This window comes from Vulpes vulpes, chromosome 2, assembly GCF_048418805.1.
Source record: "Vulpes vulpes isolate BD-2025 chromosome 2, VulVul3, whole genome shotgun sequence".
Taxonomy (NCBI): Eukaryota; Metazoa; Chordata; class Mammalia; order Carnivora; family Canidae; genus Vulpes; species Vulpes vulpes.
In genome coordinates, this window is record NC_132781.1 from 23,231,398 (window position 1) to 23,257,105 (window position 25,708).

The window sequence follows — 25,708 nt, forward strand, 5'->3', positions numbered from 1 at the left end:
TCTTCCCCCCCTCACCCCCAGAGACACCATGCTCTCAGCTAAGCACGTTAGAGGTCCAGGCAGTAGTGCCTTGCTCCGTTACAGGGGCTCAGGAGCAGGATAATGAAAATGGGAGTGGCCTGATTGCCTTCAGCGTGTCTACTGAACTCAGGCTCCATGCCCTGCAAAGTGGTCTCACAGAGGTGTGGGGTGGGGGCGTGGGAGGGATGAGATGACCCAGATGCAGGCTCCAAGCCCAGCACAGATCCCGTCACTTCCCTCTTCCCTCTAGAGGAGGGCTCCAAGGTTAAAGAAAATCTGGTAGCTCCCGCTACTGTCTCTTTGGACAAGGGTGGGCAGGGGGAGTAGATGGGGAGAGCAGAAGGTGGTAAGTCACCCAACAGCCCCTGTGAGCCAAGCCTGAGCTGGGGACACCAAGGGGATCCCAAGATCAAGGAAATCCCATCCCTATTTCAATCATGTCTGGCGAAGGGCATGGGGAAATAAATCAGTACAACCCCAGTGACCTGTCTGCTTCCCTCCTCTGCCCCATAAGCCCTATCCCAGAGTAAGAGTGTCATCCCCCCCCCCCCCCCCCCCCAGCCACCTTTCCTGGAGGCCCCAGATAAGACTTGCGGAGATGCATTCCTGAGACTCTAGTCTCAGGGGAGCATAGTACACCTCTGGGCGTGCCACTCTAATCCTTCCTGCTGCCCTAGAAGTCCACTGTTTCCCTAATCACAAAAACCAGCCTCTGGGGCCAGTTAGAAACCTCTGTCCATTTCGAGGTTCCAATGGTGCCCTCAGCACTCTTTAGGTGCATCTCCAAAGCTGCAACCCGTTCTACTGAAAACCCACTCCACAGAAGGCCAAATGGAAGCTGAGCGGGGCAGAAGCAAGATCCCCCAGACTTGGTCAAGGCCTTGGGCCAGCCTCTCTCTCTCTCTCTCTCTCTCTCTCTCTCTCTCTCTCTGAGATCACTGTGTAAGTGGGGGAAGTGGCTGCTCACAGTTCTGTGGGAGGGGGATGCAGTGATCTCCAGGTCACTGTGCCTGCAGCCAGGCACCCTGCCCTCTGAACCCAGGCTGCCTGGGGTGGCCATGACTCAGGGTTGGAGTATGAGGCCCTTTCCTCCCTCCCTGTTGCCAAGGGTTACAGTGTCTCCCCTCCCCTCCCCCCCAGGAACAACACCAGCTGTACCCAGGCCATCCCCTGGCAGGGCCCGTCACCATCCTAGCTCGGTTGGCCACCTGGGCTGCTGGCTAAAAGAAATAGGCCTTGGGTGCACCTCCCCAATTTTCCAGGGGAAGATGGTTATTCCTAGTGCCCCAGCTCCACACAGGAGCCCAGGCCCAGAACATTCCTCAGGCCAGAGTCAGGAAGGAGTGGACTGCTATAGACACTGTGAGACAGTGTCGATAAAAGTACCTTTTGCAAACACAACAAACACAAGCGCTGAGCATAAAGAACTTTAGATTAGGATTTCAGCTCTGGCTGAGCAGGGAATGAGCCACATGATCTGTCTGAGCCTCCATTTCTGGGGCTTATCATCTACAGGAGCAATCACATCTGTTTTGTGAAGACCAAACCTGGCACGTAGCAGGAAGGAGCAGCTACTGTGAATGGATGATCAAAAAGTGATTGTTGGGTGTTCTCAGCTTCAGCTGGGAAAGTGGGACATTGAGGCTACATGGTGTCTTGCCCAGCTGCCTTCGGCCTTGTTACCCCCTGTGGGGGTGGCTCAGACCACCAGAGACGGAGAGCCCTACCAACAAGGCGTTCCAGGGGGAACTAGCAGCCTGCCAAACCTCTAGCCTTCCGCAAAGTCTCCACCTGTTTTCTGGGGCCTGGGGAAGTAAACCAGGGGACAGCACTCTTGCAGTACAGATCCCCAGATGCAAATGCTTCCCAACAGGGTCATTTCCCAACAGGGTCACTTCCCAACAGGGTCGGGGACAAAACTTCACCCTTCTCAAAATGTAGAGGAGGATGTTTTGAGACACAGACTCCCTTCCTCCCCAAAAGCCCTGCAGCAGCCATTCAGGGAGCCTGGCACAAAGCAAGTGCTCAATAAATATTTGTCCAATGAATGAGCGAATGAGGTCACCCCATTTCTCCCCCAACTCTAAGCCCAGAAGTCCTCTGGGGAAGCACATTTCAACCTCCTTCCTCGAACGCCATCATCAGCAATACATATTTATTCAGCATGCACAGCACACTGGGTACTGCAGGTAGGGGGCAGGGTGGCTATCAGAAGTGACATGGCCTCTACCCACCTAAGCCTTTTGGGGATAAGGCTCAGGGAGAAGAAAAAGCTAACAGCAAGGACGTAGTTTGTGCTCTGGGTCACATCGTGAGCTATGTACCATAGGGAAATCATAGTGAAATGAATCTAATTTGACTCTCTCCTATAGTAAATGGGAGGCCTTGGGAAGTTGGTTAGCAACCACACCTATAAGACTGTATGTTCTTCCTCCCAGGTTTCAGTCCTTTGGGCACCAGGTCCCTAGTCCAGGTGCTTGTCTTTATTGCCTATAGAGGGTTTGGAGGAACAGGTATGACACCTGAATATTCTAGGCCTCCAGCTCAGTGCAAGAGTGGGGGAGGTGTCCCCAGGGACACTTCCTGTAAGGAGAGCTCTAAAAAGAGGGAAGACTAACCAACACCCACTTCCCAGGGCAACCCCACCTGAATGTCCTCTTCCAGTTAGGGCAAGAGAACCCCTGGAGAAGGCACCTTGCAGGATCCCTACCCCCTCACCTCTGGCACACAGCACCAAAAGACTTTATGTGGGAGCTGGGTGTGGGGCTGGACCAAGTTTCCCAGAAAGATAGGGAGGACACAGCCTATATCACATCCCCTTCCAGGTACTTTGGCAGGCACTTCAGCACACTGCCCTGCCTCCAAGGAAATCATATCATTCATACCCATCTGATAGATGGTGACTACTGAGGCCTACAGCCATTCATAAAGCTGGTGGGAGCAGACCTGGAACCAGGGCCAAGTCTCCCAACTCCAGGCCTAGCAATCCCTCCACCATATATTGCTTCTGCCTTATATGGGTGAAAGAGCCCACAGCCTCTTCCCAGTTCATGACTATGGAGAATAAGAGGGTGGGGTGGGGGGCATATGGAATGTAAGATGCAAAAGACAAAATCCCTCCCATCAAGGAAAGGCCAAAATCCCAGTGCGCAAGGACAGTGAGTTCTTCAGCTAGTGCCTCCAAGTTCAAGTCCTGCCTGCCAGAAATTGGCGCGGTCTTTGGGAAGGTCAGCACCCTCATTGCTTGGGCCCACAATATGGCCCTCCTGTCCTCCTGCCCAGCCAAGCCCAGGAGAGACGATAGAACAGCAGCAGCCCCATATACCTCCTGACTCCAAAAGCAAGTTCAAATGTATTTCTGGACCTGGGAACGATACCCGTGGCCCTTACTCATAGATAGGCTAAAGATCACTGAGGAAGCTTCAACAACAAGGGGGAGGGAAGAGACAAAAAGTATCCAATGAACTATCCTTTCCCAAACAAAACCTGGCTCCAGGTGTGCAATGAAGTTGGCCCCAGGGCCCTGCACTCATTACTCTTCCATTCCATGCCCCCCCAACCTCTGCCAGTTCAGACAGGTCAGAAGGGATATTTGGATTTGGAGTCAGCTTTGGAAGGAGACAAAACCACAGAGCCCTCTCTTCCAGAGTGGGGAGGAGATGCAGAGGGGAGGCATCGCCTTAGGATCTTAGGGAGCTTAAAAGACCTATCCTACCCCAAACTGCTGGAAACACCCAGTTCTACTCTTCAACCCCCTCCAAAAGTATAATAGCAACCAGATGAACAAGTCCAGCATGGATGGGGGGGTGGGGGGGAGACGACGAGTAAAGGCCCCCGGGGGACCGTGAATTTCCAGAAGGCCACCTTCCCTTCTTGGCTTCCCCAGAACTCAGCCAACCCCACCCTCCATTGGGGAAACCTGCTTTGAAAAGTTAGCTCTTTGTTCTACAGGCCAGTCTCAGGCTCTGCGCACAATTTCAAGAGATCTCTGCAAAGCACCCCGCCACCCACCCTACTCCAGCACCCGACCCCGCCCCGTTCTGGCTGGGCGGCCTAGCCCCGGGAGTTGGCTCCTAATTTGAGGTGGGGGCTGGGAAGCGATGGAGGATATCGCCTAGTCCCTTAAGCCCTGAACCACCGAGGGGGGTACAGGTCGTCCAAAAAAAGGTGGGGCTTGGGTCCTTATCCGAAACCCAATTCATCAGATGCAACACTCGCGGCTGATAGCCCCAGCCCCCCGGTCTCCAGGCCACGAAGTCCGGCCATTTGCGGCCAGCGCTGACGGTTTCGCTGGGCCCCCCAACCTCTGCCCCGCCCCCCCGCCGCCCCCTCCCCCTCCCCCTCCCCCTCCCCCTCCTCCAGCGCCCGGCGCTTCCGCCTACTTGGCGCTCAGCGCGGCGGGGAGGGAGCGGCCGTCTCCTCTCACTCTCGGCCCTAGGGGGCGGGACTGCACCCCAACCTTCCCCCACCCCCCACCCCGGGGCCTGGCCTCCCCACTCCTCTCCCGTCCTCCCAGCCCCAGGGCTCAGAGCCCTCAATTCTCCAGTAGTGGCTACCGCCAAGCGTGGACTCCCTGCCGCGCCGCACATCCCCCGCCTCCAGACTGGGGTCTGTCCCCACACCCCATGACACCGCCCTCCCTCCCTCCTCCCGGGATCGCGGGGTTGAGGCGGCACAGACCCGGCCCTTCTCTCCTCCCCTAATCCGGAGCATTGCTCGGGGGTTGCGAGGACGCGCCTCCCGATCCCGGAGCTCACCTTATCCAGACAGTTCACCTTCTCCGTGGGGTACACGATCTTGCCGCACCGGGCGCAGTTGGGATTCATGGCTCCGGGAAGGGCTGGGGCGGGGACGCCCGAGCTCGCGCGCGTTCTCTTTCCCCGGAGCGAGCTGGCGGGAGGCGGCCGCTGCTGCAACTACACAGGCAGCGGCGACGGCGGCTGGAGCTAGGGAACTGGCCTCCGCCTCCGCCCTCCTTCCCCTAATAAACACAGCGGGGAGGAGGGGCTGCACCGGGGCGGGGACGCGCCGCGGGCGCGGGCAGGGGCGCGCGCGGGCGGCGCGCTTCCCGGGCGACGTGGGGCTGCGCGGGGGCGGATTCCGGGGGGGGCGGCTGGGCAGGCGGCGCGCGCCTAGGTGCGTCCAGAGGGTCCCCCGTGCGCGGGCGCCCTCCAGCAGAAGGTGCGGGGAGAAACGCGCCCAGAGGCCAGGGACCCCTCGGCGCTGGAGGCGGCGCGGAGCGGGTCTGGCTGCACATCTGGGGCGCCCGGGCTGCGGGAGGCGGGCAAAGCCCTCGCACCTCGAGGGTGGGGCTAGAACCCTCCTGAACGCCCGATCGGATTCACCAGATTCGGGGACTTTCCTTTGTGCCTGTAGGTACCTGGCGTGAACCTGCGGACGGAACGGGAAGCCCCTGCCCCGCCCCTTAGTTAGCCTCCCTTCCCCCCACATCCTTTTCCACATTTGTAGGGCGGAACCGGTACAGCCTGGACGCTGCGCCTTGTAGCCCCGGCTAGTTCTTCCCTCCCCGACCTCTGTCCTGTAGCTGTCCCAGGGTTCTCCGGGTCCGGACACCATCTGCTTTCCGCTTGGCCCCCTTTCTTCCTTCATTCCTTTCTCCTTATTCCCTACTCTTAGTGTAGTAATGTCTTAGCACCCAAAAGAGCCATGTCCAGGCGCAGCAGCGGCGTGGGGGTATAGCTCAGTGGTAGAGCATTTGACTGCAGATCAAGAGGTCCCTGGTTCAAATCCGGGTGCCCCCTTCGTGGTTTTTCCTCCACGCTGTGACGAGCATTTAACAAGTTGGATTAACTATTGAACATTGGATCCTAGGTTAAGAGAAAACAAAATAGGATTTTTTTAAATGCCTTCCGCGTTTTCCAACCTTAGCAGAAAGCTTTCGGTTTTGCTTTGTACCCAGCAGGAGAAGGACTGGGTGCACGCACAAATCCAAGGACAAAAGCTGCGTGTCCCTATTATCCGCGCCAGAAGCGTCAGGGTTTCTGTGGCCGCTGCAAAGCAGCCTCACGCTGGGATCGGGGAACAAGATTACCCACCCACCCCCCAATTTGGCTTTCCATTTCCGATAAGGGAGGTGGATGGTCAAGATAAGGAAACCCACAAACACCTTTCCCCGACTTCAACTTTCTGTATTAACAATGTCATAGACCTGCTATATTCACCCTTCCCTATTGCTCATGACGCAGGCAGGGTGAAAGCACTTGGAGAATGTTAAAATAGCGAATGCACACCCATAGGCTCATTTTAATTTATAAAAATAAAGTTACATCCGGATGCAAACTGATATATACTGATGCCCCGACTCTCAAACTTAAGTGTGAATCAGAATTACCAAAAGAGCTTGTTAAGACACCCCCAGTTTCTTTCTGATTTTGTAGACCGGGAGTGGAACTTCAAGAATTTGCATTTGTAACCAGTTCCTGGGTGCGGGTGCTGCTGCTGCTGCTGCTGCTGGTGGTCAGGGTTCCACACTTTGAGAACTGCTGAACTAGTAATAGGGGGCAATTGAGTTTCACAACCTGAAGGTAGGGCAGATATCTATTGGCTTCCTGACTGACAATTATCACTGTTGGGCCACAGGGAAACATTGTGTTAAATCAGCAAGGGCAACCCCCTCAACTAGATTTTGCCCAAAAAAAGGAAAAATAAAGGAGAAAGGGAGAGACATGCTGCCTGGGTCAGGGGGCAGCTGTGATATTTTAAACCGGGAATCTGGTTGTGTCATCCTTCAGAGCCCCTGGGGAATACTCCAGTGCATTTTTCCCCATAGCTTTCATAAATGTGAGAGGCATTCAAAGTCTAGATAGATATTGAGATTGAGCAGAGTCACTGTCAGGTGAAAAGCCCAGTCCCAAGAAATAGCCAGGTTTTCACCCCGTTTCTGGACACCAGGCCTCAAACTTACCACCTGTAGTTTTATCCAACCAAAGCCCTCCCTTTGAGCTAACATAAAGAAGGAGAAAGCCCTTCACTTTTGACATATCTTCTCTCTGTGTGCTGGGTCTTAAACTTCACAACCATGTAGATATGCCTTCTGAACTTGGATTCTGTTCTCACAGTCTTCTCAGAGTATGAACTCAGCGCAATAATATCGCCCAAAGAGAAATATAATTAATATTAAACCAATAGATCTCAGTCTCAGAGATGAAAATAGTTTGGTGCCTTTTTACATACAAGTGGGCTTCCTGCCACTGAGTTGGGGTATATACTGAGTGGGCAGGGTAATCACCGTTCAACCTCTGGGGCTTTGCTCTTTGCTTCTCAGGTTTAAGGAACAAGTACCTGCTGGGGGAAATCAGACAAGTGAAAGATTGGGATTCCAAAGAGTTTCGGATTCAGAACCTACAGAAGTCCGAGTTATACCTGAACAACTGCGAAAAACAGTAAAGGCAACCAAGGGGGCACCCGGATTTGAACCGGGGACCTCTTGATCTGCAGTCAAATGCTCTACCACTGAGCTATACCCCCTCTGCTGGTGAAAGCCTGGTAAATTCTCTTTACCGCAATCCTAAATTTTTCATCCTGAAAATTATTTGTTCAAAGTTAGTTTCTTAAAAAAAAAAAAAAAAGTTTCTTCTTGCTAGGTGATACTGAATTTTCTAGTAAGGAGGAACAAAATTAAAATACAGTTGAAGACATGGCATTTTGAAAATGCGTGAACTCAGATACCAATCTGCCTTTTCAAAATGGGCTCAATTCTTTATCCACAATCCAACCCATCTCTTTACCCAAAGAAGTCAGAAAACAGCCTTTTGCAAAACTGGGTGGGGAATCCTTTTGCCTGGTCTCTCTAAAAAAGATACAAACACCAGCTAACAAGATACCCCTAGGAGATGTTCTAGGAGTATACTCTCTAGGGGTGGCTCTCCCCTTTTATGGAGCAACTTCTCTACTTTAGGTGCCAAACACACTTTCTGTTCTTACAACGAGTTTAAAATCTAGTGAACACAAACAACAAACTAGAAAGTTAAGATCTGAAAGACATATAAGAAACAGTTTGGTTATCTGGGAGGGCAGGAATGCTAGGTAGCAGAAATGACTACTGCAAATCCCTAGAGCCAGAGTGGCTGGACAGGTGGACAAGGGGAGAGCAATTCAAAAGAGCTGGACAGGTAGCCTGGGCCATAGAGGGCCTTGTAATCCAGGGTAAGGAGTTTGGATTTTATTCCAAATGGATGAAAAGCCAGCCATTGGACGGTTTTGAGTGGGGATTTGAAATCATCACCCACACTACTGTGGGACTCAAGAATTGGCATAGAGAATACATACAGTGGGATATTATTCAGCCTTAAAAAAAAAAAAGGCAGGAAATTTTGCAATATTTGACAACATAGGACATTATGCTAAGTGAAATAAGCCAATCATAGAAGAATAAACACTGAATAATTCTACTTATATGAGGTATCTAAAACAGTCAAACTCATAGAAACAGAATAGAATGGCTGCCAGGGATGAGGAAAGAGACACATGGGGAATTGCTAGCCAATGGCTATAAAGTTTCAGGTATACAAGATAAATAATTTCTAGAGATCTGTTATATAATAGTGTGCCTATAGTTAACAATATTGTACTGTACACTTAAAAATCTGTATGTCTGGGTGGCTCAATTGGTTGAGCATCTGACTCTTAGTTTTGTTTCTGCTCAAGTCATGATCTCACGGTGGTGAGATGGAGCCCCACATCAGGCTCAGTGTTCACTCGTTCTCATAAATAAATAAATAAATAAATAAATAAATAAATAAATAAATAAATAAATTCTTTAAAAATCTATAAAGAGGGTAGATCTCATGTTAAGTGTTCTTGCCACAATAAAGGAAAATAAAAAGGTGGACACAGAGACAGATTAGGATGCTATTGCAGTAGTGCAGGTGAGAGATGGTGGTGGTGTCTGAGACTACAACAGTGTACTTATTTCCTATTGCTGCTGTAACAAACCACCATGAACTTATTTCCTTAAAACAACACAAAAGTATCATCTTACACTCCTGGAGGTCAGAATTGCAAATCAAATTCACTGGACTAAACTCAAGGTGTTGACACGCCTGTATTCTTTTGGAGGCTTTAGGAGAGAATTGGTTTCTTTGGGTTTTTGTTTGTTTGTTTTGGGTTTTTTGTTTTTGTTTTTGTTTTTGTAGTTCTCGGAGGCCACCTGCATTTCTTGGCTTATGGCCCCTTCCTCTATCTTCAAAGCCAGGGTAGTATCTTCTTACCCTCTGATCTCTGCATCCATCCTCACATCTTCTCTCGGTCTCTGACTCTAATCCTCCTGCTTCTCTCTTATAAGGACCCTTGCGATTAAATTGAGTTTATCTACATAATCCAAGATAAACTCCTGAATTCAAGATTCTTAACTGAACCATACCTGCAAAGTCCCTTTTATTTTATAAGCTAACATATTCACAAGAGGATTGGGACACGGAGATACCTAGAAGGCCATTATTTAACCTCCTACAGTGAGAACAGCAGAGCTGGAGAGGGGTATAGGTATCCAGATTGATCATGACAGAGGAGCTCCATGATTCCTGTACATTGGATGGCTTGAGGAAGAGGAGAGAAAGAGACAAATCAAGAGTGACTCTTCTTTTTTATATTCACTCTCTTGGTGAATGGTTATGTGGTTTCCTGAGATAAAGAACACTGGGAAAGGAGTATGTTAGGAGGGAAAAAAATTAAATTTATTTTAAAAACGCTTACCCAGAAAGTAAAACAGGATACTCTCCTATCCTCATGGACTTCACATTCTAATATGGGTCAACATGTTAAGAGAGGGGTGCTGCCCCATAAATGTTGAAGAGGAGATGTTAAGAGTGCAGTTGAAGATCCTGTTAATTCTAGGGATCAGGGAGAGGTCTGGGTCAGAAATGTAATTCTGGAGTTGTCGGTGTACAGTGGGTAGTTGATGAAGGAGGTGGTCAACCCTAGAAGTGTGCTAGATTTGGCTCATACTGCTTGTGAGAGCTGATGGTTGAATTTTCAGGAATTTAAAAAGCCAGTTGATTTCATTTGGGTAGCTTGGAATTGGTGGGTGGGATATTTGCACCATGGGAATTAGCAAATGCTATAAATCAGGTCCTCTTAAGCCAGCTGTTAGCCATTTACCAGCATACCACTGCTTCTGACAGATTCTAATTTTCTCAAAAAAGGAAGAGGCCAGCTTTTCAGCTAAGAGAGTGAGGAAAGATAAGATATGGAAGGTTTAAGACAGGAGAAAGTGTGTGGAATAAACATTTTGGAGACTGAGAAAGTGAACCTAGCTAGTCAGCCAGTGGTGTAGGAATACTAGGCAGGGAACACTAGCCTGTTTGAGACTGATGAGGTGACACAGGACTTGTGAGTTCTTCTCCGACAACATTCAGCTGCTTGAGTGGTAGCGTGGTGTAATGTAATAGTTGAGTTTAATCAGGATTGTGGTTTGGCTATCAAGTACAAACTAGGGTGTGTAGTGAACCAGGCACTGTGCCAACTACTGTGGGGGAATCCAAGGAGGAATGTAAAGTGATCCCTGCCCTCAAAGAACTTATAGTCTAGTTGGAGAAACAAGATACATACTCCAGGGGAAGAAATTAGTGACAGTCGAGAAGGCAAATGCAGAGTAGCAGAACTGCAGAGACAGGTAGTAGATAATGAAAGAAATGAAGTCACTGCCTTTCTTATAAATTGGTAGTGAGAAAGAAGAAATGCGCAGGCGACTGCAGCTGTACAAAGCGACCGAAGGGCTTTCTGATCTTGGGGAAACCTGATGATGTTTGAAGAAGCCAGAGAAAGTGACTGAAGATGCTGAGAACGGAGACAATAGAAGCTCGTCTGGTACAGGAGCGGAGAGGGTCTGAAGAAGGACAAGGGAAGCACTTCCTCTCTTGCACAAAGCACTGGGCTGGGGATTCAGTGCAGCTCAGGTTGCAAGCAGGGAAGATGGTAATGCACAGAAGAGTTAATTCCCAGAAGCTAGAGGTAGAAAAGCCTGTAGTTGTTGGAAAGAAGGAATCCTATCCACACCCCTCCCACAGGACCTTCAAGCCTGGGTTAGAGCTGACTTTGCATTCCTCTTCCACCACTGGGTCCAGATCACCTCTGCAATCTTCTCTTGGTTCTTTGTATCACCCCCAGGAAACTTCAAAGAATCGATCACAGGTACCAAACCATTATTAATCACCAGAAAGGTCTGGTCAGTGAACACTACAATTAGGATATAATCCCTCTTCAGCCAGCAGAGGGGGTATAGCTCAGGGGTAGAGCATTTGACTGCAGATCAAGAGGTCCCCGGTTCAAATCCGGGTGCCCCCTGCTGTATTCACTTTTAAGCCTTAGCACCCTCAAGACGATTAAAAAAAGAGAGATAATACTAAGGAAATAGTCATACTATCCTGTCCATTCCGCCCAGTGTTCTGGAACACACACAGAAAGTAATGAACCACAGCACTGAGGATTTCATGTTCTAATACCTGAGTCAACATGCAAACAAAGGAATTAGTGTATGAGGTAATGATGTCCTTAACCATTCCAGGGCCCTTTTATGCAGGTCAGTGGTTCCCAAACAATGGTCTGAAGATTCCCGGGTGTCTCAGAGACACTTTCTAGCAAGAGAAAGTTAGTTTTACAATACTACATTATTTACCTGTTTCTTGAGTATTCAGTAGAGCTTTCCAGAAGCTACCATGTGTGATATCTTAACAAATTTTGTATGGGAACATGAAAATCCAGCTGTCTTCCATTAACCCAGACATTAAAGGGATCCCCAAAAGGATGTAAAGCAAAGTCACTCTTCTCATTAAATTATTTTTGTTTGGGGACGCCTGGGTGGCTCAGCAGTTGAGCGTCTGCCTTAGGCTCAGGGTGTGATCTCGGGGTCTGGGATTGAGTCCCGCATCAGGCTCCCTGCAGGGAGCCTGCTTCTCCCTCTGCCTGTGTCTCTGCCTCTCTCTCTCTCTGTCTCTCATGAATAAATAAATAAAAATCTTTTAAATAAATAAATAATTTTTGTTTGGAAAGATGTATTTTTCATTTTAAGATGTTATGTATTTTTAATAAGCATAGACTTATTATCTTAGGTGAATTAACAAATACTTAAACATCTCACAATTTTAATGTCTAATCTGGTCAATGTCGATAGACATAACCTATATAAACAAAAACTCCTTTGGGGTCTTCAACAATCTAAGAATGTTAAGAGGTCTTCAGACGAACACTTGAGAACCACTACTCTTAGTAAAGAGAGGGCTCAGAGTAGGGCATGCTTTGGTTGTGAAATGGCACAGGAAAGGTATGACATTTGAGCACAAATTTTGAAGAACATGAGGATAAAGCAAGAGTCCTGAAATCCTAAGCAGTTTGGTGTTGCTGGAGAATGAAGTGTAAGAGGCGAGGTGATCAGAGATGAGGCCAGAGAGAAGGTAAGCCATTTCAGAGACTCCAATACTGTGCTAAGAGCTTGGACTTTATTCTATAAGCCCTGGAGAGCCAGCTCGGTGTTTTAAGCAATAAAGTGTTATGGTCAGACACTGGTAGTAGCACCAGCTAAGACAAATACAGGGAAGCCTGGCTGGCTCAGTGGGTAGAGAATGCAACCACTGATCTTAGGGTTATGAGCTTGAGCCCCATGTTTGGCATAGAGTTTACTTTAAAAAAATTAAAAGAAGAAAAAAACTAATACAGGAAGAAGAACAGATTTCCTGGGAAAAGGATGATTTCTGTTTTGGACATGCCAGGTTGGAAGTCCCTGTGCAGCAGAGGTATCCCAATCACCATTTCTGTATATTGGTGAGAGCTAAGCAGAAATGTCTGGGCTTGCAGATATAGATGGGGGAGTGATTAGCATATAGACAATGATTGAAGCTATCAGGGTGGGCTTGATCACAAAGGGAAATACAGGAGGAAATATAGCCAACATAGTGGCTAAGGGCCTGTGTTTTGAAATGAGCCAGATTTGGGGGGACATTCCAGCTCCACCTTTCATGTACTATCTTCCTGGACTTTACCTTTGTATGTCTTGGTTTTCTCATTGGTAAGTGAGAATAAGAATACCTACAGCACAGGGTTGTTGGGCGGATCCAAGAAGTCACGTTCCAGTAAAATGCTTAACTCAATGACTAGGACTCAGTAACATTGCATAAATAGTAACTTCTTTTATTAGCAGCATCATGAAAACCATGGGTGACAAGATATTTAAGCCAAAAATCTGAAAAATTATAGACATGATATACATGATGAGGGAAGGCAGGGTAGAGAGTTCCAAACATGTGAGAAGCCTAAGGGTATTTAGGAGCATGGGCAGTTTCCAAGACTAAAAAGCCAACTCGTCAGAACAAGAGCAAGCATGGTGTGAGATACAGTTAATGAGGTAGGGCAATGCCAGATCAGGGCCTAGGAGGCCATGATACAGATTTTAACTTTGATTCTAAGAGTGCTAGAAACCACTGGAGGATTTTCAGGAGGACGACTTTGTATTTCTGAAAAATCATTCCTGGCCATTATATGAAAGGTGAGTGGGTGGAGGGGGAGAAACAGAGGTCAGGAGGTACGCTAGGAAGCTTCAGAAGTAGCTTAGGTTAAGACATGGATCAGAGTGGTACTAGAGGAGATGGAGAGAAGTGGATAGATATAACAGATTTTGTTTGAGATTTTTTATTATTTTTTTAATATTTTGTTTATATAAGAGAGACACAGAGAGAGAGGCAGAGACAGGTAGAGGGAGAAGCAGGCTCCCCGTGGGGAGCCCGATGTGGGACTCGATCCCAGGACCCTGGGATCAGGACCTGAGCCAAAGACAGATGCTCAACTACTGAGCGAGCGAGGTACTCCGAGGTTTTTTATTTTTATTTTAAATTTTTAAAAAGATTTTATTTATTTATTCATGACACACACACACACACACACACACACACACACACACACACACAGAGAAAGGCAGAGACAGAAGCAGGCTCCATGCAGGGAGCCAGACGTGGGACTTGATCCCAGATGTCCAGGATCATGCCCCTGGGCCAAAGGTGGCGCTAAACCGCTGAGCCACCCAGGCTGCCCGATTTTTTATTTTTAAAGTAATCTCCATGCCCATCATGGGCCTGAAATGCACAACGCTGACATCAAGAGTCACAGCTCTACCCAGTGAGCCAGCCAGGCACCCCCTGTTACAGACATTCAGAAGACAAACTGAAAAGAACTCGGGCAAGAGTCTCAGATGGGACACCTGGATGGATAGGTGTTTTGTTCATTGAGAGATAAATTTGGTAAAGGAATCATAGAGAAACACATGAAAGTGAAGGAGAGCAAAAAAAATGGTAGCTAGAGAAGTTGGCAGGGCCAAATGAAGGCATTTTAAGAGTGTTAAGAGAGATTTATAAATGAACAGATTTACAGACTTCTCTACTGTTGAAGTGCCCCAGAACTTAGATCATGGTCTTTATTTACTCTTATTTCTTCTTATATTTTTTTTAATTAATCTTTAAACTCACTGTTGAGCTCAAATCCACACCCCTGAGATTAGGAGCCCCCTGAGTCAGCCAGATACCCCTACCTTATATCATCCACCGTCATGGTTTGAAACGTGCTTAATCCTCAAACAACATAGGTTTGAATTGCAGTCCCATTTTTTTTAAATGCAGTACTATAAATGTATTTTTTTCTTCCTTTTGATTTTTTAAAGATTTTATTTATTTATTCATGAGAGACACAGAGAGGCAGAGACAAAGGCAGAGGGAGAAGCAGGCTCCGTGCAGGGAGTCCAGAACTCCAGGATCATGCCCTGAGCTGAAGGGAGGAGCTAAACCACTGAGCCACCCAGGAGTCCCTCCTTTTGATTTTCTTGGTAACATTTTTTCTTGATTTTATTTATATTGTAAAAATACAATATTGACACATATAACATATGTTAATTGACTATGTTATTGGTAAGGCTTCTGGTCTACTAATAATTAAGTTAGGGGAGTCAAAAGTTATACATGAAATACATGGATTTTTGCATGTACAGAGGGGTCCATGCTCCTAATCCCAGAATTGTTCAAGGGTCAAATATATACCTATATTCTGACAACTTCCAAATTTATAGCTCCTCCTCTTCAGAACTCCGGGTTAATATGTCCAACTTGTTATCTGAATCTTGTTTGGTTATCCAAAATTGAAGTCCTATTCTTTTTTTCAAGATTTTCATCTATTTATTCATGAGAGACACAGAAAGAGGCAGAGACACAGGCAGAGGAAGAAACAGGTTCCCCATGGGGAGCCTGATGTGGGACTTGATCCAGGACTCCAGGATCACACCCCAAGCGAAAGGCAGATGCTCAACCACTGAGCCACTCAGGCATCCCTGAAGTCCTATTCTTAACCCCAAACCTGTTCCTTCTGTAGTTTTCCCTATCCCAGTTGATAACAGTGCCATCTTCAACTTCGTCAGACTTAAAGCCTTGGAGACATTTTGACTCCTTCTTTTCTTACACACCCTACATTTTATTGGCTCTACGTCCAAAACACATCCAGAATCTGACCACATCACGTTACCTCCACTGCTACCACTGTAGTCCAAATCACCATCATTTCTTTCCTGGTTATTGCAAGAGCTTTCGTCCTCTCCCACAGTCTATCCTCAGTTAGCGTGATTCTCCTGATATATTAGTCAGATCATGTCCCCTCACTGCTTACAATGGGGCAATGGTTCTCCATTTCAGTCCACAAATGCCAAAGTCCATAGAGGTGTACAAAGCCCTACACAATCTCATTCCATTATTCCTGACCTTCTCTCTTACTACTCTTCCCTTCACTTACTCTGTCCAGTCACATCTGGCTTCCTTGCTGGCCCTCTTATTGCTCAGGCACACTTCAGCCTTGGGGCCACTCATTGGCTGATGTCTATCTCCACTGTTCTTTCCAGACATTGGTATTGCCAACTCCCTCACCTAAAGTCTTTGCTCTAATATCAACTTTGTCCATGAAGCCTACACTGACCATATTGTTTCATATTGCAATGTGCCCCTATTCCCACTTCCTGATTCCTCTTACCTTGTTTTATTTTTCCATAGTACACATTATCATCTTACATACTATACACTGCAGTTAGTGTATCTATTGTTTAGCATCTAATACCGGGTTTCACTGCCACCCTAGCAGAACGTAAGCTCCTCAAAGGCAATAATGTCAATCTGGCTTTTTTCCCTGAGGTAGTCCGATGTATGACAGTACCTGGCATAAAGCAGGTGCTCAATAAATATTTGCATGAATGTATTGACAAAAGGAAAGCTAGAAAAAGGGGAAGTTGAAGCTGTGAAAGGGATAATAAGCCAAAGTTACCTAAAATACAAATGGCGGTGCGCCTGGGTGGCTCAGCGGCCGAGTGTCTGCCTTTGGCTCAGGACATGATCCCAGGATCCCGATATCGAGTCCCACATCAGGCTCCCTGCGGGGAGCCTGCTTCTCCCTCTGCCTGTGTCTCTGCCTCTCTCTTCGTGTCTCTCATGAATAAATAAAATCTTTAAAATAAATATAATTAATTAATTAATTAATTAAAATACAAGTGGGTATGGGACCAAACACACATATGTGGGATTATATATATAGTGCTAGAATGGCCCTTCTCAATACCACATCCTTTTTGGGGGACGAGGGTTGTTGATTTTTATTCGCAATCTCTCTTTCAACACAATTTTTTTTCTTTTTTTTCAATACCACATCCTAACGACACCATTTGGAGCTCTTTCTAGCTCGGTCCCCCATTCCCTGTGTCCCCGGGGCCCCCTACACAGCACAGACCCTTTTAATCATTCCCGAACCTCGAGTGTCCACCAGCGAAGTTCCCGACACATAGTACGTGCTCCGAAGAGGTTGCTGGGTAAATTAACCAATGTTTCTGCTTCCCCAACTACCTCAGAGCTCGTCGACAGAACGCTCCGAGAGGCATTGCCTCCAGCAGCCCTCTACACGGACGCCTCCCTCTTCGCAACCCGAACGCACGCCGAGGCGCAGGATTTATTACGTAATAGGCCAGCGCCGGGGGCCGGAGAGAAGAAGCCGATTGAGCACACTCCGGGCCACGTGACGAGACTGGGCGGGGCATCAAAGTTCATATCCCAGAGTCCTTTAGTCTTCCTTCCTTTCTGTCCTTTTCCGGTGTTCAAGATGTCGAAGCGAGGTAAGGTTTTGAGTCTTGGGTATCCTTCGCCATCTGTCGCGAGGTGGCTGCTGGGCTCGCCCGGAGCGGCGGCCATGGGCAGCTGAGGCACTTTGCTCTCCTCCGGGGCGGAGAGGGAGAGGAGGGCGCCGTGAGAGCCCTGGAACGGCCCCCGAAAGCGGCGGGGGGTGGGTGGGTGGCTGGAGAGTTGAGTTGGCAGGATCCGGACAGGACTTTAGGCCAAACCCCGCGGGGTCCTCCCCCTGCGCCTGGCGCTCCTCCAGTAATGCTGTTGAAGTGGGATGGTTTAGACCCCAGAGTGGACGACTGCTGCCTTCGGGGAGAGCTACGTGGTGCAAAAGTTGGAGCGAGGATTGAGAGGCTCAGGCCCCTTCATCATAACGTAGGGGCGGTAATAGGAATTGGCCGTTTGCTATGGGGAGGGGTAGGCGTAGACCCGGAGAGAGGCAATTGAGTATACCGTTGCCCAAAGCATGTGCAAATGAATTTATTTCTTGAGAGTGGGAGGGGAACTCCGAACCATGAGTAGACAGTGACCCCTATGCTGTTTTTCTTTTACCCGCAGGACGTGGTGGGTCCTCCGGTGCAAAATTCCGGATTTCCCTGGGTCTTCCGGTAGGAGCCGTCATCAATTGTGCTGACAACACAGGTGAGACCTTCAGCGGCACTGTGCCAAACTCCCCCTTTTAAAAGCACTTGGTGGGCCTTGACTGATGACCCACTGAGCCGTCAAGAAAGGGTAGAGTAAAAACACTGCTTTTGGGTGAAGCAGCAGCATATTGTGTTGTTTTGCTTCAATCGGTGGTGTGACAAGGTGTACCACCTTGGTCGGGCATGGGGACTCACTTGGGAGTGTGAGCAGAGGGATAGGTTTTGGAAGTGCAGGAGAAGCATTATACTGGCCAAAGAACAATCACTTTTGTTTACATTCTCTAGGAGCCAAAAATCTGTATATTATCTCCGTGAAGGGGATTAAGGGACGCTTGAACAGACTTCCTGCTGCTGGTGTGGGGGACATGGTGATGGCCACAGTGAAGAAAGGCAAACCAGAGCTCAGGAAGAAGGGTGAGTAGAGACACTGAATCCTCGTTGCTTGGTGGACAGGTGAAGGACTTTTCCCTTTATTGGAAAATGGAATAATTTTACCATTCTAAAGGTTTCTTAAACCTTGATTTTCTTTGAGAGGCAGTGCGAGATAAATACCTGGAATTGACGTTCTGCCCCTGCTGTCTTAGAGACTGCTCTCCGCTACCTGGTCTTGCTGTATTTGTTGTTGTTGTTGTTGTTTTTAAGTAATCTCTGCCCAGTGAGGGGCTTGAACTTAATACCCTGAAATCAAGAGTCACACACTATACTGGCTGAGGCAGCCAGGCACCCCATTGTTCTATTTGTTCTTGCCCTCTTAACTCCTTAAATATTTTTGCCACATTGAAGTCTGGGCCCATCTTTTAAAAATGTAAATCGTGGGGCACCTGGATGGCTCATTTGGTGGAGCATGGTTCATTGCTCATTGGTTGGCTGTAAATGAATATGGTGGTATTTAGTAAATTTTTTTTAAAGATTTTATTTATTTATTCACGATAGACATAGAGAGGCAGAGACACAGGCAGAGGGAGAAGCAGGCTCCATGCACCGGGAGCCCGACGTGGGATTCGATCCCGGGTCTCCAGGATTGCACCCTGGGCCAAAGGCAGGCGCCAAACCGCTGAGCCACCCAGGGATCCCCTAGTAAATGTTTTTTAAGTAATCTGTATAGCCAACATGGGGCTCGAACTCACAATCCGAAGATTAAGAGTCCCACACACTACTGACTGAGCCAGCCAGGCCCCTTAGTAAATGTATTTTTTATTGATCATTTGGTAGATGTTTAGAGTTGGATGAGGTGTCAGGCAAGTTTCCTTTTTCTGGAACAACTGATTTGAAAGAGAATAATATTTGCATAGTTTCTTTTTTTTTTAATTTTTATTTATTTATGATAGTCAAAGAGAGGGAGAGAGAGGCAGAAACACAGGCAGAGGGAGAAGCAGGCTCCATGCTCCGGGAGCCCGATGTGGGATTCGATTCCGGGTCTCCAGGATCGCGCCCTGGGCCAAAGGCAGGCGCCAAACCGCTGCACCACCCAGGGATCCCTATTTGCATAGTTTCTCAAGTGGTTGTGAGATTCGGGTAATAAGCTGAGAATGTAGAGCATTTGGCCTATGACCTAACAATTTGTAAGTAGAGAATAACATATGCCTCCTGCTTTAGGACAAGTTCTTTATATAGAAGAGATTTTTTTTTTTAAAAAAATATTTATTTATTTATTTATTCATTCATTCATTCATGAGAGACCCAGAGAGAGAGAGAGGCAGGCAAAGACACAGGCAGAGAGAGAAGCAGGCTCCATGCAGGGAGCCCAACGTGGGACTCCAGGATCACGCCCTGGGCTGAAGGCAGTGCTAAACTGCTGAGCCACCTGGGCTGCCCTATATAGATGAGATTTACTCAAAATTGTGACTTGTCAAAGGTTTAGCATAGTTGCTTCTAAATCTCTTCTGGTAGAAACTATAATAGGGAACTGCTCATTGCTTAATTCCCTTAGGAGTTGGGTGGGAGAAGGTTTCAGAGCACTTCTGACTTGTAAGGTTTTGTCTGGCTTTAGAGCTCATGATACTCCATGCACTTAACTTCAGCTCCTGAACTTTGCTCTTGTACCTGCTTAGTCTATCTCTGCCCTGGGATATCTTGCTTTTCTGAGAAGTCCTGGCCATCTCTTGATGTACAGTAGGAATACGATGGGTTGTGACCACATACTGCAGTTATTCCTTTTAGGCCTGTACAAGCACCCCTCCCACCCCCTGGTTTCTTAGCCTTTGGGTCTGAGGTCTTTGCTCACCTTGAATACCCACTTGAGGGCTTGGAGTTGTGATTATTGATTAATCAATGTGTAGATTGGGATCTGCATGCAACTGGACAGGCTTTCCTTTTAGAACACTTGCTGGGTCTGCTCTGTGGCCTGGGAAGCTGTCAGAGAAGGGCAGAGCAGTCCATTGTCACTGTTGATGAGATGGCAGTGGGATGTGTTGTTGGTCTCAGATTGTTGTGGGACAGACCAGAGGACACTTAAATGGCTTTAAAAATAGTGAATTGCCAACACTGTTAATCTTACTGGTCCTTGTTTCTGCTGAATGAATAGATCCCTTCACCTTGGCCTTCCATGTAACAGAAGTGTGGAAAGGGGCAGTTCTGGAGGTCCAGAGTCCTGGATTTGTGTGTGGCTATGAGTAGATGAGAGTCCAACAGAGGAGGGTCTCAGTAAATACTAGTTATCTTTCAATGTGTATTTCATTGTTAAAACCTAATCCAGAGGTAGGGGATTCTGGCTGGTTCGGTCAGTGGAGAATACAACTTAATCTCGAGTTTAGGGGTTCGAGCCCCACATTGAGTGTAGAGATTTAAGAAAAAACCTTATCAGGGGCTAATCTTACGGATAGTGAAAGTATTAGCTTCAAGGATAGCCAGGATCCGTGTCCTGTATTTGCAGTGTCTGATCTTGAATGTGGAAATGTAACTATTATCCCTATTTTACAAGAGGAAAACTTGAACCTCCGAAGATAAGTAACTTGTTCAAAAGTTTCTAAGCTAGTGACAGTTAAGGTTTGCATGCAGGTGATGTCTGTCTTCAGTACTTTATTTTTTTTCTCACTATTTTATTTATTCATGAGAGACACAGAGGCAGAAACATAGGCAGTGGGAGAAGCAGGCTCCCTGTGAGGAGCCTGATGTGGGACTTGATCCCAGGACGTCCCTGTCTTCAGTACTTCCGTGCAGTAGGTGAAGGTTTGGGCGAGTGTTCACTTTAGTGCAGGTAGGTTTTTTTAAGTTACTTAAGACTTTGGAAAACAGTTCCTCAAAAAGTTAAACACAGTTAAGTACATAGGAAGTGGAAGTTAAATTTCAGTTATCCAACTTTCAGACTTCCAAGAGATGATCACATAATATTTTGTTGTATGTCCTTTCTCTTTATTTTAAAGATTGTATTTATTTGGGGCACCTGGGTGGCTCAGTGGTTGGATATCTGCCTTTGGCTCTGGTTGTGATCCTGGGGTCCTGGAATCAAGTCCCGCATCAAGCTCCCTGTGAGAGGAGCCTGCTTCTCCCTTTGCGTATGTCTCTACCTCTTTGTCTCTCTCATGAATAAATAAATACAGTCTTTAAAAAAAAAAAAGATTGTATTTATTTATTTGAGAGACAGCATGAGCAGAAGGAAGGGCAGAGGGAGAAAGTCTCTCCACTGAGCAGGGAGCTTGATGGAGGGCTCAATCCCAGGACCCTGAGATCAGGACCTGATTGCAAAGTAGATGCTTAATCAGCTGAGCCACCCAGGTGCCCCATCCTTTCTGACTTATTTGCAGAAAATTAGCTTGTAAACTTCTTCCCTTTTTTTTTTTTTATGATAGTCACAGAGAGAGAGAGACAGGCAGAGGGATAAGCAGGCTCCATGCACTGGGAGCCCGATGTGGGATTCGATCCCGGGTTTCCAGGATCGCGCCCTGGGCCAAAGGCAGGCGCCAAACCGCTGCGCCACCCAGGGATCCCGGCTTGTAAACTTCTTAAATGGGACCATGGCCTTCCTGTAACCTGTTTTTTCCTTGCTTCACAGATGATAGGCCCTATATGTGAAAAATTGCAGATAGGTGTAAATTTTTGTTGTTGTTTATTAGAGGGCATGAGTGAGGGGAGAGGGGATGGAGCCTGACACAGGACTTGATCCCAGGACCCCAGCACGATGACCTGAGCCGAAGGCAGATGGCTAATTGACTGAGCCACCCAGGCAGCCCCTAAGTTTTTGCTCTATAAAAAAAAAGACAAAACACATTTGCTGGGCAATTAGGCATTTGAGATAAAATAGAGTGTGGTCAAGATCCTGGATGTATTGCTAGGATTCAAGGAGTATCTGTATATGTATGCACACTAGAAATTACAGGGCTTCTTTGGTTAAATTTGTGTGAATGAATTTCTATTTGTAAAATCTAACACTGTACATACTCAGTCCTAACCCTTGAAAGCAGTAGTTTTTAGATCAAGGTATGTACTTTCCTGGAGGTTTTAATACATACTGGGATGGAATATTGCCTAATGAGTTAATAGCTTGACCTCTGCTTACTCAGTCCAAAAGGGGGTCCCATTTTGTGATACGAAGATTGTAACAGTATCCACCTGTTCCTGAAGTGGGAACAAGTATTGAGGTGCTCAGCAAGTTTCCTGCTAGTGTGTTGCTAATCTTTCTAAAAGAGTACAGATTTATACTTGCAAGAAATGCAGGCAGTTTTGACTTGGAATAAGGTCTTTCCTTAAGTCCTTAAGGGTTGATTGGTATTTACAGTATCCCACACTTGCTTTGAGAAATGAAAAGCAAATGATGAGTATATATTCTGTCCAAGTGGGAAATGTTGGAGAACTAAGTGAGATGTAAACTACTTTCTTGTGGTGGCTGTGGGACTTGACAGGTTAATGACTGCTCTCCTGTTTTCCTTCTTAGTACATCCAGCAGTGGTGATTCGACAACGAAAATCATACCGGAGAAAAGATGGTGTGTTTCTCTATTTTGAGGATAACGCGGGGGTTATAGTAAATAATAAAGGTGAAATGAAAGGTAAGAAAGAAATCAAAGTGTTGCCTAGGTGTTTGAGAGCAGTTGATTTATTAACCTTAGGGTCTATCTGAGCTTATCTGTCACTTCATTCTTTTTTTATGTAGGTTCTGCTATTACAGGACCAGTCGCAAAGGAGTGTGCAGACTTGTGGCCCAGGATTGCTTCCAATGCTGGCAGCATTGCATAATTCTTTGGTGTATTTGTTTTAAAAAAAAATAAAAATTATTTGTTCTCAATGTTTGCCTTCCTGTTTTCTACATGTCATTCTTCTTTTTTTTTTTTTTTTTTTTTTACATGTCATTCTTCTTGAACACCCCCTAACCCTTCTTTTTGTAAAATGAAGCTACTCACTGCAGTACTTGCACTTTGTGACTTTACAGAAACTTTTGGACTATTCCGTTTCTGCTATAAAATTTAGTTTGTTTTTTTTTTTTTGTTTGTTTGGAGTCCTTAAAGTAAATTGCAGATAGTAAATACTGTTTAACGGGAGGTCACCCCAGGTAATTGCACTGCTCTTTTTTTTTTTTTTTAAGATTTTGTTTATTTATTCATAGAGACACAGAGGGAGAGGCAGGCAGAGACACAGGCAGAGGGAGAAGCCGGCTCCACGCAGGAAGCCCGATGTGGGACTTGATCCTGGGTCTCCAGGATCACACCCCAGGCTGCAGGCGGTATTAAACCACCACGCCACCGGGGCTGCCCAACTGCACTGCTCTTAATCTGAGATAAAGTGAGTGATTGGATTGTGGACAAGGATGGGAGTTCAGGGAGTAATGTGAGGAAGGATCAGGTGCATGTCTATATATGCATACTTGGGAGTTAGAGTTTTCTTTGGGTAAGCCAGCACATAAAGGACTATAGTTGTAAAGTTTAACACATGATTGCCATATAAATTTGCTCTTGTAATTAAGTTACTAAAAATATCTGCATGTTTTTTGCTGTCAAAATGTTTTGACAAGATAGCTGTATAATGTACCTGCCAAACCCTAGTTCATGAATAAAAGGTGATGTAATTAACCAGCATAATGGGCGTAAACCTTGGCAAATTAAGCATGAAAGCATTGGACATTGCAACTTTTTCTAAACCATGATTTATGTGACATTCAGAGCCTGAGAGAAAAAATAAGCACTTAGCAGGTGTGGGTCAATTGGCCTAAAGATGTAGGAATAGGCTTTTTTTTTTTTTTTTTTTTTTTTTTTTGAATAGGCTTTTTAGACTAAGATGTTCATATATCTAGTATCTGAGTACACTCCGCCTTAGGTGTTCTCTGTAAGGCTGAAGCTTAGAGTATGTGTAGGTCCTAGCACATATTTGGTAAGATGGCTACCCTTCAGTCCTTCAAGATTCAAGATGGAATTACTAGACCTAATCAGCGGTTCTCAACCAGAAGAGTTAAGAAATGTGTCCAGGCCATACAATATCCCAGACCAATTAAGTCAGATTTGGAGGTAGGACCCAGGCATCAGTACTTATTTAAGATCCCTAGGAGATTCCAAGATGCAGCCAAGATTGAGAACCAAGGCTGTCTAGACTACACCTATCTTGGCTTTAGGAATATTAAATCTGGAAGTCTTAAAACAGACCTGTTTTCCAGGGATCCCTGGGTGGCGCAGCGGTTTAGCGCCTGCCTTTGGCCCAGGGCGCGATCCTGGAGACCCGGGATCGAATCCCACGTCGGGCTGCCGGTGCATGGAGCCCGCTTCTCCCTCTGCCTGTGTCTCTGCCTCTCTCTCTCTCTCTGTGACTATCATAAATAAAAAAAAAAAAAAAAAAAAAAAAAAAAAACAGACCTGTTTTCCTACCCTATCCTCCAGCCTGGTGAATTTGAAATCTTTAATGTGATATGAAGCCCCCAGGTCCTCCACTTAAAATTAATCCTTTTTATCCCTTTGTGTGAGCTCTATATATGAAATTTCTCACCTTCCTGCTTCCATGTTCTCCAGGTTTTTTGCAAATTTTAATAGAATGAACTCAAACTATAGACTTCATTTCCTATGATTCCAGATTTCTTAGGAATTTACTTGTCAGTGGGACGCCGGAGTGGCTCAGTGGTTGAGCTCCTGCCTTTGGCTGGGGGCGTGATCCAGGATTCCTGGGATGAGTCCCACATCAGGCTTCCTGCATGGAGCCTGCTTCTCCCTCTGACTGTCTCTTCCTCTCTCTGTTTCTCATGAATAAATAAACTCTTAAAAAAGAAAAAAGGAATTTACTTGTCAGAGACATTAAATATGTTGAGTATTGAATTGCCAGAATGGGGTTTTTTGTATAGATATAAAGCAACCTTTTTCCAATTAATACATGTGCCTTTATATAATAGTGAATATAAGAGATTTCCCTAATCCTGTTGTCTAGTGTAAAATAACAGCACCTTATAAAGAAGCAGTTTGAATAAAGCACTTTGATGTATAAAGCATCTTTGTAAGGGTATATTATTAAAGGGGAAAATTTTGGAAATAAGTAAAAATTGGGGTTCCAGGGTGGCTTGGTTGGGCTTCTGCCTTCAGTTCGGTTCATGGTCCCAGGGTCCTGGGATCAACCCCCATGTCCAGCTCCCTGCTTGTGGAGAGCCTGCTGCTTTTCCCCACTTGTGCTCTCTTGCTATCTCTCTCAAATTCTTTCTTGAGTGTTTTAAGAAATAATCACTTCATGGTTTGCTGTAGCTAGTCATATACACATAAAATTAGAGGAAAAAATATGGTACTGTGTCAACCTGCTGGGACTTTTTGCTTTTGGGGTTTTTGAAAGATTTCATTAACATGGGGAGGGGGGCAGTACCAAGGGAGAGGCTGGTTCCCTTGCTCAGCAGGAAGCCTGCTGTGGGGCTAGATCCCAGGACCCCAGGATCATAACTTGAGCTGAAGGCAGACAACCTACTGAGCCACCCAGGTGCACCTGTTTGTTTTGTTTTTTTGTT

The 25,708-nt window shown here is 46.5% G+C and overlaps 2 protein-coding genes and 4 non-coding genes across 6 annotated transcripts in view; 4 read left to right on the plus strand and 2 right to left on the minus strand.

Moving 5' to 3' along the window:
* LASP1 (LIM and SH3 protein 1) overlaps positions 1 to 5,191 on the minus strand; it is a 40,172-nt gene extending 34,981 nt beyond the window's left edge. The window contains exon 1 of the mRNA XM_025995788.2: positions 4,779 to 5,191. Coding sequence (XP_025851573.1) covers positions 4,779 to 4,847 — 69 coding nt within the window. The 5' untranslated portion in view covers positions 4,848 to 5,191. The remainder of the gene's footprint in view (positions 1 to 4,778) is intronic.
* Positions 5,192 to 5,711: 520 nt separating this feature from the next.
* On the plus strand, positions 5,712 to 5,783 carry TRNAC-GCA (transfer RNA cysteine (anticodon GCA)). Its single transcript has one exon. It is a non-coding gene; the product is annotated as a tRNA-Cys (tRNA).
* Positions 5,784 to 7,437: 1,654 nt separating this feature from the next.
* TRNAC-GCA (transfer RNA cysteine (anticodon GCA)) lies at positions 7,438 to 7,509 on the minus strand. Its single transcript has one exon. It is a non-coding gene; the product is annotated as a tRNA-Cys (tRNA).
* Positions 7,510 to 11,253: 3,744 nt separating this feature from the next.
* TRNAC-GCA (transfer RNA cysteine (anticodon GCA)) lies at positions 11,254 to 11,325 on the plus strand. The gene has a single exon. It is a non-coding gene; the product is annotated as a tRNA-Cys (tRNA).
* Positions 11,326 to 17,063: 5,738 nt separating this feature from the next.
* Positions 17,064 to 23,033, plus strand: RPL23 (ribosomal protein L23). Its single transcript, XM_025995789.2, has 5 exons — positions 17,064 to 17,158; positions 17,724 to 17,807; positions 18,095 to 18,223; positions 22,680 to 22,793; positions 22,898 to 23,033. Exons 1-5 carry the CDS (start codon positions 17,146 to 17,148, stop codon positions 22,978 to 22,980), a joined length of 423 nt encoding a protein of 140 aa, XP_025851574.1. The 5' UTR covers positions 17,064 to 17,145; the 3' UTR covers positions 22,981 to 23,033.
* Positions 17,839 to 17,973, plus strand: LOC112918200 (small nucleolar RNA SNORA21). Its single transcript, XR_003234632.1, has one exon. It is a non-coding gene; the product is annotated as a small nucleolar RNA SNORA21 (small nucleolar RNA).
* Positions 23,034 to 25,708: the final 2,675 nt, after the last annotated feature.

Coding starts and splice junctions, on each gene's coding strand:
- RPL23 (XM_025995789.2), top strand. Junction 17,808..18,094: donor CAATTGTGCTGACAACACAG/GTGAGACCTTCA, acceptor TACATTCTCTAG/GAGCCAAAAATCTGTATATT. Junction 22,794..22,897: donor TAATAAAGGTGAAATGAAAG/GTAAGAAAGAAA, acceptor TTTTTTATGTAG/GTTCTGCTATTACAGGACCA.